The sequence below is a fragment of the Cotesia glomerata genome, linkage group LG10 (assembly GCF_020080835.1).
Source record: "Cotesia glomerata isolate CgM1 linkage group LG10, MPM_Cglom_v2.3, whole genome shotgun sequence".
Classification (NCBI taxonomy): Eukaryota; Metazoa; Arthropoda; class Insecta; order Hymenoptera; family Braconidae; genus Cotesia; species Cotesia glomerata.
Window position 1 is genome coordinate 6,412,045 of NC_058167.1, and position 21,710 is coordinate 6,433,754.

Here is a 21,710-nt window from a genome sequence, read left to right on the forward strand (position 1 = left end):
GAGACGAGACCGACTCGAACGAGACTTAATTTTTTCGGAATTGACGAGACCGAGACGAGATTTTTGATACTCTCGCCTACTCTCGTCTCGTGTGAAGCCCTAATGAAGGAGTGAGTTAAAGATTGATTTTTTCGTTTAGTAACGATTGTAAAAATTGATGTACTAGTGGCTGGACACGTAGTGGTTGATGATAGATGCTGGTGCTAAATATTGATTATTATATGAGAGCAACATGCATAATATATTCATACAATATATATATTCTATAAGTTCAATTTCAATAATAAAACAAAACTTAAAATTATTCATATCTATTTTTAATAGAAAATTTTACGGTTAAATTTTATATAAAAATATTTTATTCATGACATGAAATCGAGAAAAACAACATATTTTCCATGAAAGGTGAATAAACTCTGAAAAGAAGTATCTACGATCGATAATACATCAAACATAAAAAAAAAATGTATTTTCAAGTTTAAATCCCGGATGAACCTCAAACACAATAGTGATGATTAAATTTTCGAATGGTTCTCTCAAAAGAGGACAAGGGAAGGTGGCTTGGATTAACAAATAGAACTCAGTGATTTGCAGGCTGGCTTGTATCTCACCATGATGAAGATTGTCTTCCCCTACACACAATTTAATGTGACCGTACACGAATGCTAAGGAAGAAGAAAAAAACCGATAAAATTGTGGCTTTTGATGGATATAAACATATGTGCACTACTCATAAACAACAATAAACCATGAGTTTCAGGTCAGATTGATAAGTGTTAGCTACCTGTGGGTTCACAAAGGTTTCTAATGTATCTGAGACCTATGACACTCTTTGTTTCATGCATGAGAACTAATGTTGAAAAATTATTGAATAATAGTCATAGGTTTAGATCAGCCAAACATACTAACAAATTCTTTAGAAAAAACTAGGTAGTTATACATGCATAATAAGTGGTGTCATATCAATTACGTCCTATGAATTACTCACTTCAGATCTTTGTCAAATGTTTTTTCTGAATCGATTTTCTGACTCAACAAATAGATAGAATATTTATTTTTGTAAGTAAACATGTAAACATTGACCTAAATTTTTATATGATTAATGATTTATTAATTGAGTAATGTTATTTATTGAATTTATCGATAATGCGTTGAATAAATATTGTGGCGAAATAATCTTTGGACGTTTCACGAAATTCATATTGAAATTTATTACCTCAATTTAAATAGCAATTTGAAATCGCAAAACAAAAAAAAAAAACCATTGAAAGATTGAAATTGTATTTTTTTCATGAATATTCATGCTTATCTTCCCTATCTTATAGAAAATTATCATCCCTAATAGAAATTTTGTTATGCAATTTTGACAAAGCGTGACGATTCTTGATGCCACTTTGACAGCCCTTTGTTGATTGCATTTCTATACAATAAAATATACAAAGAAAAAAGGATTTAATGAAAAAAAAACAAAATAAATGAATTCGTTTCACATCGCTTACAAATAACAATGGATACATAAAAATGGGATGATGTTAATTTGACTTGATGTTTATAAAATAGTAAACCTTTAATTTTCAATTATAGCCAAATAGTGTTGCAATTATAAAAATATAAAACAGATTTATCTTATACAATGCGTTTATTTTATCAAAAACGTATGTAGATCTAAACGATATAACTATAACGACATACTTTCATAGGTTACAGGAGAAACGTATAAAAAACTGTGAGAGCGGAAATAAAAAATCTTCTTTAATATAATACAATAGAATTGAAGCTGCTACTATCATTTATATATTTAAACCTGCCACAAGGAGATGGAATTAAAAAAGGTATCTAATAGTTCTAAAGTTTTTTTTATGATGTACATTTCTACCCCTTATGTATGATGTGCTCAGAATGTCCCCTTTCACACCTCCTGATATAACATATTTTTCTATCATACCTACTTTTTATTATTTACTCTTTCAGTTACGATTGAACTATATATGCTTTAAAAAAATTATTTTTAAAAAAGTTCATTTTCAAAGTTATTTTAGGATAAATATTGGGGAGATATTCATTATAGGGGATAATTAAAATAACAAGAAAAAATCCAACAGATGAAATTGATTTAAGTATAATATACCCTCATATTTTTATGAATTTCTTAAGTAACTCGATTTTTTTTTTGCATTTAAAAAAATAATCTACTGATGATATCTTTCAAGTACTTCAATAAAAATGACTCCCACAATATGATAAATTATATTAATTATAATGAAGTACATTCTTTTTTACGTAAATTTTAACTTCTCTTTTCATGCGTGGTCGAGAGCGTTACAAAAATTGGTGGGTTTTGAGCAAACATTATTCTCTATCTAAATATTTCATGTCGCTTTGCGGATTTCATTAGGAAGTGATCTATATAATTCTATAAACCAGTATAAATAGCTACTGAATATAAATAAATTTCAGTTCCGTGTTCAATATTATTATTACCTGCACTATACGCTCCTCTAACCTAACTACCCGTGAAAAAATATTCTGATCAGGCTTGATATGAGCTGATAAGGCCATATAAAAATTTTTGGTATGTTCATATCTGGCCTGATATGATCTGATATGTCCATATTTAATTTTTGATATGTCCTGATATGGCCTGATATGAAAATTGGCCATTTCAGGCCTGATCAAGCCTTATCAATTTGATATGTCTATATCAAACTTGATATGCTCATATCTAATTTTACATTATTCTTTAATAGGTCCTGATATACCCTGATATAACCTGATAAAGTTATATATACTTTGATAAACTTGAAAAAAAAAAATCCCTGATCAGGGTTGATATAACTTGATATGGATTCATATACTCTGATATACTCATACCCTTACCAGCACATAAGTAGTCTTATGTACTCATATAAAGGCATACCCGTGTAAAAAAAACTATATATCATTATATATGATTCATATCTAATTATATAGAAGCATATGTAATTCATTTATAATTATATAGATGTATATATAATTTATATACAATTATATATGAATCATAGAATTCTATATAATTTTTTTTACTCCAGTGGGTATTTTGTGATTACCATAAAACATTCTCTTTTTCTATCTAAGAGTCTGTTACTCCAATGATTAACAATCTTTTAATATATAGTATTTTTCGGATGAAATAATAGGAACTTAAAAAAAAAATTTAATTTCACAAAAATTATTAGTTTTGTCAAGTTCAAAAATTGTTAGCCAGGCCCTCTAGCAATATATAGTTCCATATACTAAACAAATAATTCCATCAAAATTTAAGCTTTCAATTCTGATTTTGCCTCGATTATTTTTTTAATTTCAAAGAAATTATAAATTCTAAAGTACCTTAACAATATATCGTAGAATCATTTTTGCGATTTCATGTATAGATAGATAATTTCATAAATCTACATATAGATACCATTATTATATATAAATATTGACAGTTAATAATTAATAAATTAGATAAAAAATTTTTTTCACTACGAATCGATCATGTATACGATTCGCATTACTTGTAGTTATAATAAACTTTGTTCTCCAAGTAAGTCTCTTAGGTAAACGGGTAGTGAATTAGTCTTTCAAGCGGTAGGTCCCCGGTTCGATTCCTACTCGCGCCGATTTTTTTTCCTTTGGAAATAATTATATATAATTATACCTAATTATACATAATTATATAGGGCCATTTTTCATTTATAATTATGTAATATAATGATATATAATTTTTTTTACCGGGGCGGGTACATAGTCTGATATACTTATATCAAGGCATATATAGTCTGATATGGCCAATTTCCATATCAGGCCTGATATGGACGGTTTATATCAGGCCTGATATAGTCTGATCAGAAAATTTTTTCACGGGTATATAATGTTTAGAAAGCTAAAAAGCATTTGTTGAAACAATCGAAAAATAACACCATGCTGGTGTCTTGAAGTATTTTGTTCAGTGCGAAAAGAGATTCGTCTGAAAATAGTAAATATTGAAAATAGCAAATGCAAAAAACTCTATCATAATCGAGGTATGTGCTTAATAACTTTTAAAATAATCTGTATCTAAAAAATCTTGAAAAAGCACGCTTTGAAGAATTTTTTTAGATACTTACAATTTTTAACTATTGATGCGCTAAGATTAAGGTAGGTCATTAGGTGTGCACCACTAAGCTTTCAATTTTAATTTACCCAAAGAATAACAAAAGAAATAAGAACCTGAATATTCTAATGATGAGCTAGATTTCGACTTGGGGATTTCTACACGGGAAAAAGAAAAGGAGAAAAATGACATTATAAATCGCAATAAGTGTCGCTTCAAATTTAAAATAAAAAAAATTGTAGTTCGAAATAACATTTTTTAAATTTAAACTTTCAATGTTAATTCTTACAGCTTTAACTGTAATATTTATGTTTTACAATGTCACTCTTACAAAATCTATTAAAATTACAATCTGAAACTGTAATTGTTCCAGTTTTTTATATGAAGCGCCACATTAAATTATAATTTAATTTTTCCCTTTTTCTTTTTTTCATGTAGCTGAATTCGCATAGTGTTTTCGGCAGGATTCACATAGAAACTGATATGTATTCCTCCACATCCGCCATAGGAATCTACAGGGAGAGAATCAGTTATAAATAGTTAGTGAATGTTGCTATATTTTAGGATAAAAAAGTTATTTAGCGAAAATCCTAATTTTATCATCACTAAATCAATTATAAGAATAGAAATGAACAATGAATTAATACGATGTGTTAAAAATGTTAACTAAAATTTTCAATTTCCTTGTTATTATGATTATTCTCTTTTCAGTTGTTATTATTTCACTGGATGTAGGTTAAAAAGATACACTTATTTAAAAAAGAAAAACTCATGTTAAGTTTTGACGTAACATACCGTACACACTTCTGCATTCAAAGGTATTAAATAAGTTAACTTAGTTTTTATTCGTCTGTTTAATTTATAAAAATTACTCAATTATTAAGGGCCTCCAGTAATTTAATTTTATTTTTGTATGTTGTTGACATAAATTTTTCAATATAAGTGATAAAGATTCTCATAAATAACGCTTCAGAGGGTACCTCTAATTTATTTTTTTTACGTGTATTTAACCATATAAGAATAAATATAATCATGGTCAGTTACAGGAAACAGGAAGTGAGCGTCCGTAAGAGGTCTTCCTTAAATATAAAAATCATTCAAAAGAAAGTTAATTACCATAACGATTGTCCCCCGGACATTTATAATAATGACACATGTTGTTTGATTTATCTACAATAGTCGAAATAAATAAAATGAAATTTTTATTATGAATAACATCTATATTAATTTTTTTAATTAGCGTTATAAATTGGTGAATTATTGTTATTTATTTTTTTTAATTAATTGTATCTCTATTATTTCTTACAAAAGTAGACTGTCCCATCACAGCAACCTCGAAGCCCATAAAGAGCATTCCCAGGTGTCTTCGTGGTCATTTGATTCCACCCGTAGGCGGTCATTGTAAGGAGTGTTCTATTATCTTCTTCTTCGTTTTATACTTTGTTTCTGCGTCGTATAAAATGTCTCTCTATTGTGAATATATATATATATATATATATATATATATATATATATATATATATATATATATATATATGCAGCAACATAGAGCATATATATATGTATATATATATATATATATATATATATATATGTATATATGTATATATGTCAGAGAGGCAGGGACTTTTATTGGAGATTCAGCATCTTGTGATTTACTCATTTTTATTAATACAATTAATTAATGTTCGCGATTACAACAAGATCAATTATTAAGAATGAATAAATAAACTCGTACAAGGTTAACTTAATTTAGAATACAAACAATATTAATAGTATCTTGCAACAGACTGAGACTTAGGAAATAACGAATTCGCGATCACCAGGACGTCCGTTCGATCTCAATCTCAAAGCAAGACTGTCTTTTCCAAAACTATTCTCAAATAGTCTGCCTGCTGCATATTTCTCTTTTCCTTATTAATCCACAGATTCGGTAGAATCTGGCGTCAAGTTCCGTTCAAATCCGTTGTAAACGGAGCGCCAGACTACCGACTATGTTTACTGTAAGCAGAACGGTATTTTGAGGTTGCAAAATTTTATTTAATTCTACGGTACTTCTTGTTCCTAAATTTTATATTATAACAGTAATTCATGCTTTATTTTACTGATATTAATTAATTATATTCAATTATAATAATTAATCTACTTGAAATTATTAAATTTTATCAGCACAAACTATAGCAAGCTCAAAAATTTCGATCCTGACTTTTTTTCTATGTAAAAAGTGACATGCCACAGACTAAATAATTCGAGAATGCATGGTAATCTTCCAATAGATGGGAAAATACAGTTAAAAAAATACATTTCAAAGCTTGCATCGACATTCGCCAGGGTGCGCTGGAATTGTTTTTACATAAACTGTAGCTTCAAGAGGATAGTTTGCTATAAAAAATGCAGCCAACGCGAGATTTAAATTGGTACCAATTGTAAATTTTTATTATAATTACAAAAAATACTAAAATCCGAACAAAAACAGTTTCACTGTAAAAAAAATCGCGCCAAGTCCACGTTCATAAGACTATTAAGAAAAAAAAATTTCTTATTTCTTTACAAAAAGATATAAAATAAAAAAATTAAAAAATCCAAGTAACCGATATGATTGTATTTGATTTTCGGAAATTAAAAAAAATTTTATTGTAAATTTAAAAATTAAAAAAAAAATTTTGGAACGTACTTGGTGTGCGTCATTGTGTATTTCAATTTTTTTAAAGTCCTAGTAAATAGATTTTACGAATTTCATTAAAAGTAAAATATTTTGCAACCACGCACACTAAATACGTTCCAAAATTTTTTTTTAATTTTCAAATTTACAATAAAATTTTTTTTTAATTTCCGAAAATCAAATACAATCATATCGGTTACTTGGATTTTTTAATTTTTTTATTTTATATCTTTTTGTAAAGACATAAGAAATTTTTTTTTCTTAATAGTCTTATGAACGTGGACTTGGCGCGATTTTTTTTACAGTGAAACTGTTTTTGTTCGGATTTTATGATACCCCTATCGTCCTGGGATCCCGACTACGTTGACAACCATGTGCCTACCTAGGCCTAAGCCTACCGCAATAAAACAATTTCGGTAAACCTTATTTCACAAAATATTAAAGTAACAGTACATTTCTTAAAATTACTAAAAATAGAAATATCGTAAAGAATATTCTCATCACTTCGTCAGAAAATACTCCACTGTACTTTATTCTCCGGCATATATATATATATATATATATATCTGCAATGCTCGGTCAGGGGTGTCACGAGATTATTACTTTTACTCGCGAGCATGTCAGGTCACTGGACACTATATGTTTTCTATTGTATATTGCATCATATATGAATGAAAAAACTCTCAGCTAAAAGGATAGGGGTACAAATTACTAACGGTCATTGCCATTAAAACTATACTTTAATATTCTCCTCGTTGTCTTTTTTTCTCCGTGATCTTTTTATCTTTGTTATTTATAGAATTGCTTTAAACATTTATCAATAATCATTGTCAACTACAAAAGCGAGTGTATTCTTGAGATTCTGTTCTTCTAAACATGTATCACTATTTGCTAGGAAAGCGTAGAAAAACTGACCATATTTTTTAATTTATCATTAGAATATGATAGTTTAACATGTTTTAAGAGTCCTAAAAAACAGCTTGATTAAAGAATTTCTTGGTCTCGAGTTTAAATAAAAACTACTAAAATCGTCAAAAACTGAACTTTTTATTCCTTTTTCATCTATCTTCTTGCCAAATCAATATTTACTAGGTACATTGAAAGTTATGTATATTCTGAAAATTTCAAGTTGATGTTTTGATTTCTAGAAGTTGCTTGAAGATTTTTTTTAACTTTACAAATAGTTTACTTTAAATGTTTTTGAGGGACCTTAATTGAAAAAAGTTGTTTTATACTGATATGGTCTAGAAACAGATTCTAAAATAGCATCTGAAATATCTCTAAGTAGTATCGCAGCGAGTCCCATAAGTATGGTCTATTCACTATGCTGTATGGTAGTGAAATCTTGGCGTCTTTTACATATGCGTAAAGTAGGGTTGACGAGACAGTATGATCTTGAGCCCCGTACTTGACATGTGATCAGGAAAATTGTGATGATTAAAATTCATTGAACATTAATAATCCAGGATTGTAATTTTATATCAATTGTTAATTTTTTTAATAATTTATTAAAATTTAATTTTTTCGATTTCTGATTTTTTCAAAAATGTAAAAAGTAAACTATTAACATTTTTAATTATTTTTTGATCATTAAACATCTTAAATTATCGATTAGATGAAAATTTGATTAGTGAAAAAATTATTTTGATACATTTTCCGATAAATTATGAATTTAAATTATTTTCAATTAATAATTTAGAATTTAACTAAAAATTTTTTTAATTATCCAGAAAAAACTCGAAAATTTTAAGTGTATGTTTCATGTAATTTCCTTTGTGGCATATATATTGTTTGTCTAAAGTTTTTTAAACGTTAGAAATAAAATAATAAAAAAGTGTAAACATTAATAATCAATGATCTCCTTAGAGTTAATTATTATTAACAATAAGCAACATGTAGTTACTCATTATTCTAATTTATTTTTTTATTTTAGACCAATGATATGTTGAGTTAAGTAACATAATTTAAACACAACCTTTTTTTTATGAAATAAATTTTGTTGCTACTCTAATATAACTATAAATAATAATATAGGGTTATCTGTCAGAAGTATTGTGGATATTGCCAACTAGTATCGCCCAGACACCCATACTGACATTGACTCGTATGCTTATAATCAAAATCACACGTATAACTAAGCCGATGTTACTATTCCCGTAATGGTCAAATTATAATTTGACCGGTCAACACGATTTTTGGGTCTAACTTCTACATGTTAAATTTTGGTTTCTCCTACCACAAAAATAAGGAAAAAAATTTTTTTTCCGATTAAAGTTTGCTTTTGTAGAAACTAGGACAATTTTTCAATTTTTCGGCGAAAATGATTGATTTTTATGTTTTTTCTACACTTCCACTGTAAATTATAATTAGAAAACATTTTTTTAGATAGAAGAATCTTTTTTATTCAAGATTTGTGATAAACAATGATATATAGATGTAAAATAACAAGAAATTAATGTCTAAAAGTGAATATTTTTCGTATTTCTTTTATGCTCGTATGAGCTCTCTCGTACTAAGCCCCAAATGTAATCTCCCATCATATTCTCGTTGTACTGCCCTTGATATCGCCGTTCAAAGTCCATCACATCTTGGTGAAAACGTTCTCCTTGTTCCTCGGAGTAGGCCCCCATGTTGTCTTTAAATTCGTCCAGATGAGAATGTAGCATATGAAGTTTATGAGACATTCTGCAGCCCATAACTTTAAAGCTTTCAAGCATTTTTCCAATCAATTCTGTATAGTTAATAGCTCTATGATTCCCAAGAAATCCATCAACTACTGCTTTAAAACTTTCCCAGGCTGGTTTTTCACGAGCATTGAGAAGCTTCGTAAAGTCATCACTCTTCATTATTTGTTTTATTTGCGGTCCAACGAAAATACCTCCTTTAACTTTAGCTTCAGATAATTTGGGAAAAAATCCCCTTAAATATTCGAAAGCTTTAGAGCTTGGATCCAGAGCTTTTACGAATTGCTTCATTAGCCCTAATTTTATATGTAACGGTGGCATTAATATACTTTGAGGCTTTACGATTGGTTCCGACTTTACGTTATGTTTCCCAATCTGAAATTCGACGCGATCAGGCCATTTACGCTGTTGATAATGAACTGAGTCAGCTCTGCTGTCCCATAAACAAAGGTGACATGGGTATTTAGTATATCCACCTTGCATTCCCATCAAGAAACCAACCATTTTAAAATCACCGATCACTGGCCATTGGTATTCTGTGTATTTTAATTTTTCTAGTATGATTTTCACACTATCATAGCTTTCTTTTAACAATACAGAGTGTGCTAGAGGAAGACTAGGCAATTCGTTTCCATTGTGGAGCAGAACTGCTTTTAAGCTTTTTGAAGAGCTATCGATAAAAAGCCGCCAGTCAGATGCTACAAATGGTATTCCGATTTCATTAAACAAATCAGTCACGTTGTTGCAGTAACAAATACCGGCTTCTTTTGTAAAAAAACATGAAAAAGTTTTATGGCGCTCTCTTTGATCAGTTATTTTTACACCATCTTCAAGCAAGTTCCATTGCTTTAGTCGTGAACCTAGAATCTCTGCTTTATTCTTGGATAAGTTCAGGTCTCGTACTAAATCATTAAATTCACTTGAGCTAATAAAATGTGGCCCAAAACTTTGCGATTTTGTCATGAAATCACTACCATCAGTGTTGGTTAGTGGTGCACTGGATCCTGTTGAACTTTGTGACGCTTGAACTTCAAAGCTATCTAATCCTGAACGTGCCGGCACAGGCAAATTTTCGTCGTGAGGTATCGGAGATGATGTTGAAGGAAGATCAGGATAAAAAATCTTTTCTGCATTTTTACCAGATCGACGCTTACTTGGATTCACCATACAAAAATAACAGTCATGGACGTGATCACTAGGTTCCCTTCAAATCCTTGGCATCGCAAACTTCAGGTGTCGATTTTCTCCTCGATACCAAGCTAGAAATAACAAAATTACAACGGGTGTAATTAAAATTTGCTCGACAATTTTAAAAATCTTAAATTTTGATTTTTTACCTTCTAAAGTATTTTTACAACTAACGCAGGCGAAGTGAGGCACCCAATTTTCATTTTGATTACTGATTTTCAGGTTAAAATAGGCTTCATAGGCTTCGCAAAGTTTTAAATTTGTTAATAAAGCGAATTTTTTACTTCTAACTTTAATAAATTCACCGCAAATAAAACAAAATGAATCAACATCATTTTTACACTGTTTTGATGCCATTTTCCAACTGAGTCATACACAAATATAGTTGTTACAGCTGTAATAAATAAGTTAACATTCACTACTGTGCCTCTTACAAATAATAATACAGTTTACTTTCGGGTTAATCAAAGTGCTGCCATCTTTTGTTCATGAAATGAATTAAATCATACTTATCGTCATAAATCAGATCAAAGCAAACTTTATGAACTAAATATGAATATTTAAGTGTTTTTCAGTATCTAGAATCAGAATTTAAGCAAGAGAACAGAAACCCAAAAAAAATATTTTTTTTGTTGACCTGTGTTACCTATGCATTACAACGATAACGAATAAAAATTTTGGATACCGTACAGTATAGCATTCAAAACCATACGGAAAGAGAATATACGAAAAATTACGATATGAGTATCTATGTAGTGCATGTACTATATAGTATATTTATTATGAAATATCGTAAAAATTCATACGTACATAGTAAGTTCTAAAATTTAAATATTATATAAGTTTGGATATTTAAAGACGGGTCCTAGATTACGTTACTCATATCGTAATTTTTCGTATAATTTTCTTTCCCTGCATACTCACATAGCGATAATCGCAAAATATTTCTTACCATGCAGAAGATAAAGATTGTCCTAATTGATTCATTGGAAAAAAATTAACATGACCAAGACGAAAAATTCTTGAATCAAGTAATTCGTCAGTTCAATAATTTTTAACTTCCTGCTAAGAAAATTGAAAATTTTCAAAAATCGGGAAGTTATTGGTTTTACCCCGTTTTTCAAAAATCGAGTTTTCATCAGATCTCGACGTTTTGAGGTCCTAGGAAGCTTCCCTGACTATCCCCGCGAGGGTGTCACTATGTGTGTGTGTGTGTGTGTGTGTGTGTGTGTGTGTGTGTGTGTGTGTGTGTGTGTGTGTGTGTGTGTGTGTGTGTGTGTGTGTGTGTGTGTTTTTCAGAGGGGGGAATCCTTTTTGCGGATTCCAGGAATAGCTGTTTCCCCTGGATATGTGAAGACTCGACGCAGCGTCATACTAAAACTCAACGCTAACGCCCCTACTCACTAAACCCTAAACCCCTTTTCTTCTTTCCTCTAATCCCTCATGGGAACCACCGTCAGGCATTACTTCGTGAGGGGAGGAACTAGCTACTGCTCTTCTTTCTAGTGGCTGAGGTGTTAACTACCTTCCTTCTATCTTCTGATATTTGCTCTTCTTCTTTCGGTGGAACGCAAGTCTTTGAGGACTTCTGTTGCAAACGTGTTGGTAGCGTTCCAGGCAGCTTCTGATGACAACATTGCTTCCACTAGTGAATCTGGTTGCATTCTCTGGTTCAGGATCCTCTCCAACTCTTTACGCTATGGATCGAAACGAGGACATACAAAGAAGACGTGCTCCGCATCTTCAGCAACTCCTGGGCAGGACGGGCACTCCGAAGAGTCATCTGCGTAAGATAGTAATTGACCTCGCCGTGATTCCGGTTAAGCCAAATTGCGATCCGAGGTATGAGGCGGTGCGTCCACCTACCCTTCTCTGCAGCATCCCATTGTAATTGCCATCGGCCTATGCTGCTCTGCCGTTCTTCAATTCTAAGTTCTTCAGGGCTCAGTGCAGTTGACCTTTTTCGTTGGTAAAGGGCTCGTCTTTCCTCTGCTAGAACTCTAAAAGGCAGGGTTCCGGCAATGACGCACACTGCTTCTTCTGATATAGTGCGGAAGGCACTAGCTACTCGTAGGGCACTCAGTAGATATACTGGTCCAGCTTTTCTCCATGATTTCTGGGTTTCCAGTGCATCAGCTCAAATGGATATTCCGTAAGTGAGCACTAATGTGACTACTGATGACAATAGTAGCCTCCTGCTCTGCATTGGGCCTCCGATGTTAGGCATCAGCCGTGCGAGACTAGCCCTCACTACTGACGCATTGGCACTGACGTATTCCACCTGCTGCTTGAAGTTGAGTCGGGCATCCAGCATCACTCCCAGATAACGGATAAATGGTTGTGATGTTATTTCTTGTTCTCCGACTCTCAACTTGATGGTTTCTACCGTTTTTCTACGAGTGATGAGCACTGCCTCGGTTTTATGCTTGGCTAGCTGCAAGTTCATCATGTCCATCCACAAATTGACTCGTCTGAATGTAATATCAAATGCCATTTCTATCTCTTCGAGGTGCTTTGCGACGATCACGACAGCTATGTCATCCGCATGTGCTACAAGTTTGACTCCCGTGGGCAATGCTATTCTCAGGAGGCCATCATACATGATGTTCCATAGCAGAGGACCTAAAACTGATCTCTGTGGCACTCCTCCGGAGATTTCGTACACTTCCGTACCGTTCTTCGTGTCATATTTCAGAACTCTATTCGTGAAGTAGCTCGCTACCATTCTGCGAAGGTATCCTGGTACGTTTTTTTCTTCTAGAGCCCGCATAACGCAGTCCTAGTTAGCGGAGTTGAAGGCATTCTTGATGTCCAAAGCAGCCACCAAGCAGTATTTCTTCTTTCCACCCTTCCATCTCGTTCCGGCGATTGCATCCTTGGCTGTATCAACAACCAATTTGATTGCATCCAGAGTTGACCGTCCTTTTCGGAAACCAAACTGGTTCTCTGTCAGAAGTGGATCGACTACAGCCTCTATTCTCTGATGAATTATGCGCTCGAATATCTTGTCGGCCGTGTCTAACATGCAGAGTGGTCGATAGGATGACGGTTCTTCCGGCGGCTTTTTTCCCTTCGGAAGTAGCACTAGCCGTTGCTGTTTCCACTTCTGGGGAAAAGTCCCTTCCTTCAGGCATGTATCGTAAACGTGCAGGAATAATGCCGGTGCTGCCCTAAGGATTGATTTCAGGGCAATATTAGGGATTCCGTCCAATCCCGGCGCCTTATTATTCCCTACTCGATTGCCTGCCTCTATCAACTCGTCCAACGTGATAGTTGGGATGTCTTCAGGGTTGAGCTGCTCCAACTTGTAGGTGAATACCGGCTGTTGGGGAAACAGCGCAGTAACAGTCTTCTCTAGGAGCTGTGGACACGTAGGTGATAGCATTGGCTGGCATTTCAGGTGGGTCATAACCACCTTATACGGTCTGCCCCATGGATCTTTCTCTACTTCTGCGACCAGTTTCTTCCAGCAGCGTCTTTTGCTTTCTTTAATGGCTCTGTTTAGTTCTCGACGGGCCTTTTTATACTCTGCCAACAGCTCTGCGGAGTTAGGTCGTCTGTAGCCACGCTGAGACTTTCTTCTTTTTTTAAGACACTCTGAACGTAGAATGCTAATGTCATTGTTCCACCAGTGCACCGAAGGTCTTGAATTCATGCCACGTTTCCGAGACATACTGGCGTCGCAAGCCTGGGTGACTCTTCTCATTAGGTCCTTGGTCTTCTCTTCAGCAGTTTCTACGATGATCAGATCGCACTCTAGGGCTACTACTAAAGCAGTGAGGTCGAGAAATTTAACTGTCCACCCAACCGCGCTGGCGTTCCTGTTGACTCTTATTAGATTCTGGCCAATTGATACTTCCTATAGTATCGCACTATGGTCACTGGCTGTGTAGATGTTCAATACTTTCCAAGAAAAACCTCTTCGAGCTAAGCAACTGCTGTCAAATGTAAGGTCGACAATTGAGTTTGCCTCTCCCTTAGTATACGTTGGCGTGTCACCGGTGTTAAGAAGGATCACGTCTAGTGTGGCCATTGCCTCGAGAAGTGCTTTTCCACGTGTATTAGTGAACTTGCTGCCCCAGTCTGCTGCCCAGGAATTAAAGTCACCAGCTATTGCCACGGGAAAGTGTTTTATTGCGTCCTCAGTTAGCCGATCAAGGAAGTCTTCAAACTGTTCATTAGAGAGACTAGGTGGTGCATAGCAACTGTAGAAGCGGATGCCATCTACCCATGCTGCTACGAAGCCGGCTTCTTTATTGTTGACTGTTCTCTGAAAAGGACATTTACCGCAGGACCAGATGACGGCTTTGTTAGTGCTGTCGGATTCCCAGGGTTGGTTACTCAGGTGTCTATAAGGCTCACTTATAAGTGCTACGTCTACCTCTAATTCGCGCACAGTTTGCATGAGCAGGTCATGCGCAGCCTCATGAGCAGGTCATGCGCAGCCTCATGAGCAGCCTCACAATGATTGAGGTTGACCTGCAATATCTTCATGTTCTTGGCTTCGTTATCTTCTGGAGCGCTTCTTGGAAGACGGGGCATCTGTTCGTGCCTGCATGGTGAGCCGCCTTTTCTACGCCGTACTGTTCAACACACAGTGCACATTTAGCTGGATTTTTACAATCAGCAATTTTGTGTCCTTCTTTTCCGCACTTTATGCAGTGCTTAGACCGGTTGACTTCGCTTTTGCACTGAGATCCGAAGTGCCCAAAGTGCCAGCATTTGAAGCATTGTATGGGTCTCTTCGTTGCTCTCATTCGGCAATTGACCCAGCCGATCCTTATTTTGCAGTTTCCCTCCAGTAACTTTTGTGCTGCAGCTGCTGGTAGTAACACTGTGGCTGTCTGCGTACCCCTAAAGGCTTTACGGATTTTGATTGCCTCTAGTGGGCTTTCACAACTTTCTCCAGCTTCCCTCTTTAGAGCGGTCTGAATATGCTCTTTCGTCGTGTCGTCATCGACATCTCGGATCTCGATGGTCTCCTGTGGCCCTTTGCAAATCACTTTGGCCTCCTCCTTAAGGATGTCCGCGATCGTCTTTTGCAGACCTTGGCCTTTGTCAGTGCTCTTCCTCGAAATCGTAATCAACAAGTCCCCACTTCTGGTCTTGTTGATCTTATCTACCGTTGAACGAACCTGCTCATCTGGGACGTCTTGCTTTAGGTCTATCAAGCTAGCATGGACACATCCATCAGGCATTGACTTATTATTCAAGCAACAAAATTTATTTGTGGTGCTGAATTTGTTGCTTTTTTGTTGCTAATTAGTTGCTCTATTTAGAATATTTTTGCTTGTTTAGATTCCAAGAAATCAATAATAATGACCGTCCAAGATGGGCTCTGTCACTGATAGCTTGATATGCCTTCCTGCTTTATGCGACGCAGAATCTCGGCATACTTTGTTTTCTCGGCCGGGCGGATGATCAGTGCGTCGGGTCTGATCCATTTGCGTGGTTTTTTCCGCTTAGGCTCTGGCCTGGGCTCCTTCGGCGGCTGCTTTGAGAGTTGCTCTCTAGCTAGCTTCCTCTTCTCTTTCTTAGACTGTACTTTTTCCCAATCAGTCGCCTTCTTAGGTTCGTCGCCCTGCCCTGCCAGTCGTTGGGGAGGGCTTTTTTTCAAGTTCTTCTTCTTTGTGACTTTGTCGGTTGGTTCTGGCGAATTTCGGTCCTTTCTCTTTCCAGGTCTTGTGTCAGTTTCACCCTTGTCCTCAGCAGCAGATTCGCCGTCACCGTCGGCTCGAGTGTCCATTGCTTCTTCCGTCTCAGCTTCAGTTTGAATGCGTCGTCGTGATGACTGCCATTCCTCGTCCAGTTTCTTGAATCTTCCAAGAGCATTGACTACACTGGTTGTCTTGGTCTTTATCTCCTTGTGGATATTGACCTTAGTTTGGACAAACTCTTGCAGCTCAATAGTCAGCTTTTCAAGGCGCTCCAGCGCTTGCGTTCTCTTCATTTCAGCGCTTGCTTTAATCGCTGCTTGTTGGGCATGAAGCCTGTTTCCACTCTTGTTTGTTTCCTGTAAATTACTCATACTTTTTGATTTACCAGCGTATCGTACGGAGTGGAGTGGGTTGTCATAACTAGGAACGGGTGTACCCTCGGAGATAGTAATCCTACCCCAGTTCCCTGAGGCCTAGCCGACACTTAGCCAGTCCCGGAATACATGGACAGACTAGACTCGCTCGGGGCGGTGAAGATTCTGATCTCTAACACTCACTGCGTACTTCCTGATCAAAGCCCGAAGTGGCTGGCTCCTGATCCGCTACTGCAACTTACACCTCGGCAGAGCAAGCTCACATCAGCCGTAGCCTACATCGTCGGAAATAATCGACACGGGTTTCGGACACTCCCAGTGAGTTACAGCAGGGAACGATCGTCTTGCTAGGTCAGTTAGTGTGACCAACCTATTAAAGGAGGGGGGGGGGAGTTTTGTCCACGGGAGCGTATTTTATTTGGCTCCTACCCTCTGTACCTCATCAACTAAGAGACCTAGTGTCATCCAAGGACTGCGAGCGTTCTCCCATCCGCTACGGGGAGACGCGCCTGGTAGCAGTTTCTCCTCTGCCGCAGGGTTTCTCCTCTGTGTGTGTGTGTGTGTGTGTGTGTGTGTGTGTGTGTGTGTGTGTGTGTGTGTGTGTAGACCTCTTATAACTTTTGAACGGTTTAACCGATTTCATCGCGGTTGGTGCCATTCGAAAGGGCTTCGCCAAACTTAGATTTCCTGAAAATTTGAACCGATTCGGACCGATAGATTTTGAGAAATTTGGATAAATCTAAAAAAAAATTTTTTCAGAAGTGGTTTTTTTTGGAATATCTTTTAAACGGCTCTACTGATCGATTCCAAAAACTAATCAGCTCTCAACCTTGAAAAACCACGTCGATCGCCTCCAATCCATTCAAAATCGGTTGATTCGTTCGAGAGATATCGTGCTCGGAGAGCTCAAAATAACACACAGATTGTATTTTTGAGCTCGAAAAAAACGGCCATGTATTAACGGAATCAGCGGGAAGTTGCAGGGATGGCCTTTAGGGTCAACCGTTTTCCTAATTTTTTTACTTGTTTCAAGATGGTAAAATTCTTCAAAATGATTTGCTTGGTTCAAGAATTTTTATTTTCAATCAAGTTAATTTTAATTTTTTCAACGTAATTTTCGCTTTTGTTTTAGCGATGTTCTGATCATCTGAGTCTTAATTCATGACATAATCATTTGTACTATAGTACTAATACATATGGCGAGATCTCTCAAAACATAATAAACTAACATATTTTGATAAAAAACTAAGAAGAAAATAGTTTGTTTTATTACGCCACTCTACTATATACTTTTTCGTTGAATTGCATACATCAATTTCAATGTACATATAAAAAACTGCCATTCGGCCTTAACCGAAATGAAAGATAAATTTCTCAGAAATAGATTATCTTCATTTATTTTTCAATAACTTGTAAAGTAAATGTTTAATAAGTTTAATTAAAGGTAATTTCCTAAGCTTTCGTGCGAATTTTTCAGAAATTAGTTATCTCCTTTTAATCAAAAGTTATTCACTGATCAAGTGACCGAAAATGTAATTTTTACTATTTTGAAAATTTTTAATGGCTACTATTTCTGAACTAATTGACCGATTTTGTTAATCTTCGAACTCATATAAGAAATTCGTTCAAGGAATAAATGTACCAAGTTTCCTTAAGATTCATCAAGAATTGTAGGAGCTATTGTGTCTACAAGTCACGTTATATTATACGTACATACATAAACTATTAAGCCAATGCCATTTTTGAGCCTTACTCGACTACTTAGGTGATATTATGACCGAATTCTAAATGAATTCCGAGATAAAGACCAATGCAATAGATAGATTTTTAGATTTCTACGAAATCTACCTAAAAGTGTTCTAGATTCATCACAACAAATTATTAATAATTATACTAATACACTAGAATAATATATATTTGGATTTATAAATGCTATGCAGATAACTATCTTATTATACCAGTTAAAAAATATTAAGTTTAATCAAGAAAGTATAAAAATTTCACTTTGCACTTTTACTGAATGAATAATGCTGTGGTGTGTTATGAAATTATTGTACTACTTTCCGCTGGATGAAAGACGCCTTCTTCCTCTTTTAAATCTTTTCAAATCCTGAAATTCACTTGTAAAGAGGTGCCACGTAATAAATGCAAACATTTCCAGGTGCATAAAATTACAATTGTCATCTACAAAGTAACCAGAACTACAAGTTGTCATTGTTATTTAATACAAATTTTAAAAAAATATCAGATCACGTATTATAAATATTAATATAAATATATTAAAATATCTATTATCGCTAAGTAAGCGCCTCTCGTGTAAACTATATCGTATGAAGATCTTACTATAAATAGCACAGAGTATACGAGAAATGAATAAGAGAGAAAAAATAAAAAAAAAAAAAGATTGATGTACAATGGATCTTTATATCAAATACGTCTTCTCAACTACCACTAGCAATAGTAGTAACGGTTTACTTTGCCACATGTCCTGAATGCAATATAGTATGAGAGTTAAGTTAAGGTAAAGAATCAGGTATTTTGTCACGCCAAAAGGACGAAGAAGTGGGCGTGGATGAAAATATCGTTAGGGGCTCCTTTGAAATCTTGTACGCCGCTTTTATATACAACTCTGTTTGTGAATAAAGTACCGCTGTATTCCTTACCTGCTCAATATATATCTTCTTTACTCGCCAATCGAGATTTTCTACCATCTTAACCAATCTCACAAACACAGTACGCCTTCATATATCTTTAAACATACAACAAAATTAGTTTAAAAAGTTTTTATTCGCGAGGACAGCGTGAGGACATCCATTCCAATATATCGTATATAGGTGCAATATCAATCTATACGGAAGGAAATTGACAGTCGGCGAAAACCAGATTTTTTATATAAAAAAATTTACTTTGGTATAGAAAAAAGCTGCAAAAATAGGAGATTGCTCTGTGTTGCCTACAAATTGCAGAACCGTCAAAATAAATTCAAACTTTTTCAAAATCGATATAACAAGCTCGATTCACAATCGATATAAGCTCGAAAGTAGCGAAAAGTAACAGGGATGGTTTTTATTGGATCAATCTCTTTTTCAATTTTTTTGTTTTTTTTTTTTTTTTTTTTTTGTTAGTTCAAAAGAATTTTTTTAAATTGATGATAATTTTCTTAGATCAATGTAATTGAACATATTGATGAAACATAATATTTATTGATAAGAAAATATTAATTACTATTTCTTTTAAAATTATCGAGTTATTATTCATATTTATCTTAATTGAATCAATTTAATCAATACAAATTTTCAGATTTTTAAATAATTACTTCAAGGTATGTGCATATAGCGTGGACGACATGGTCTTATTTCTGGTTAAAGATGCAAAAGATTTGATGGTTATGCTAAAAAAAGAGAACGGGCTTACTGTTGGTATTTTGAACTCCAAGGTCTTGATTTTCAAGTTGAGGAGAGAATTAAAGAAAAGGAAGCAAACAAATTTATTTACAAAAATGAGCTACTTAAAATTATTAGCGAATATAAATATCTAGGCGCAATAATCTCCTCAACTATATTGTGAGATGTAAATCAGTTGATTATGCGATCAAGAATGCCAATTTTGCCTCTGGTACTGTAATTTCCATTGAGACAGCAGCGAAGCACATCTCCTGGAACCTAAGCGTCAAACTCTTTGAGTCTATGATAACCTCTACCCTACTTGATATTTTTTTAATCTGGGGATTAAACTATGTTGATGAATTGGACATGGTTCATATGAACTACTTCAAACGGCTTCTAAAACTGATAAAAAATACATCCAACTATGCAAATAGATTGGAGTTAAGATTAAATAAAATAAATAAGAAAGCGATGAAATGGTCCATACGATAGTGGTACTATGAAATTGTATCCTCAATCAAATTGCAGAAGATACATTTCTATACTTTCTACACTGATAGAAGGATTTCTTAACATTTAAGAAGATTTCTTTGTATTTAAGAAATCATTTCTTAAACATCATTTCTTAGTATTTAAAAAATATTTCTTTGTATTTAAGAAATATTTCTTAAATACTAAGAAATATATATATTTTTTAAATACTACGAAATATTTCTTAAATATTAAGAAATATTTTTTAAATACTAAAAAATGATGTTTAAGAAATGATTTCTTAAATACAAAGAAATCTTCTTAAATACTAAGAAATCCTTCTATCAGTGTACTGGAATGCCCGACCCACGAATAACTCCAGACGGAACTGTTACTTCAATTTTTACTCTTTTGAATCACAATAATCCAGACAGAGTATACACTCTCAATATTTTTGACAAAAAATAATTACATCAGCTAGCCAATTCCTCCATATAAGCGTAAAAACGCGTAGAAGAAATGCAATTTTATAAATTATGTACTTTCGAATTAATATATTTTAACCCTAGCACTCTACACAGGGGTTCTCCAAACCCCACATAATTTTTTCAACCTCGGTGTTTTAGCCGTATTATGGTTAATTAAGTCACGACATTTATCGCATTAGGAGAGGAACTTATTTAAAGGAGAACGTTGTATAGAGAAACTTTAGTTCTCATTTAGAAAAAAATGAATATTTGCGCTTAGTATATATTCGCAAATATGCCTACAAATATATCCACGGGTATTACCCTACAACAGTAATAATGAAATAAATAATTAATTAATAAACTTATAAAAGCTCCAAGCAGAATCAACATCATATAATAGGTACTGTCATGAAAAAGCTATACTCCGAGAGCGAACATTTTTTGTTTTGCTTCAATCAAATTTAATTAAATATGATTAGATGTAGTTTTGACACATTGAAACAAAAAGTAATGTTTTCCTAATTTAAAGAAAATAGTTTTTCAAGTCAAAAAAACTGATGAAAATGTTAAAAAAAAATTTTTTTTCTTAGATTTTCAAAAATGCATAAATTCAAAATGGCTATATATTAAGAGCTAAAACTTTCAGGGAATTTTTTTCTCAAAGTGAAAAACCCCTCCACTTAATTTGAAATAAATCGCCGGGG

The 21,710-nt window shown here is 34.0% G+C and overlaps 2 protein-coding genes across 3 annotated transcripts in view; both read right to left on the reverse strand.

The window, feature by feature from the left end:
* The window catches only part of LOC123272575 (rap1 GTPase-activating protein 1-like), a 211,631-nt gene that overhangs the window by 104,927 nt on the left and 84,994 nt on the right, over positions 1-21,710 (reverse strand). The gene's annotated exons all lie outside the window — the stretch shown is intronic.
* Positions 9,226-11,666, reverse strand: LOC123272588. Its single transcript, XM_044739490.1, has 3 exons — positions 11,601-11,666; positions 10,798-11,042; positions 9,226-10,719 (listed from the first exon to the last, which is right to left on the reverse strand). The coding sequence occupies exon 3, from the start codon at positions 10,625-10,627 to the stop codon at positions 9,236-9,238; it is 1,392 nt and encodes a 463-aa protein (XP_044595425.1). The 5' UTR covers positions 10,628-10,719; positions 10,798-11,042; positions 11,601-11,666; the 3' UTR covers positions 9,226-9,235.

What these genes read in the sequence shown, in the direction of transcription:
- LOC123272588 (XM_044739490.1), bottom strand. Translation starts at nt 10,627, where the DNA reads ATGGTGAATCCAAGTAAGCGTCGATCTGGTAAAAATGCAGAAAAGATT.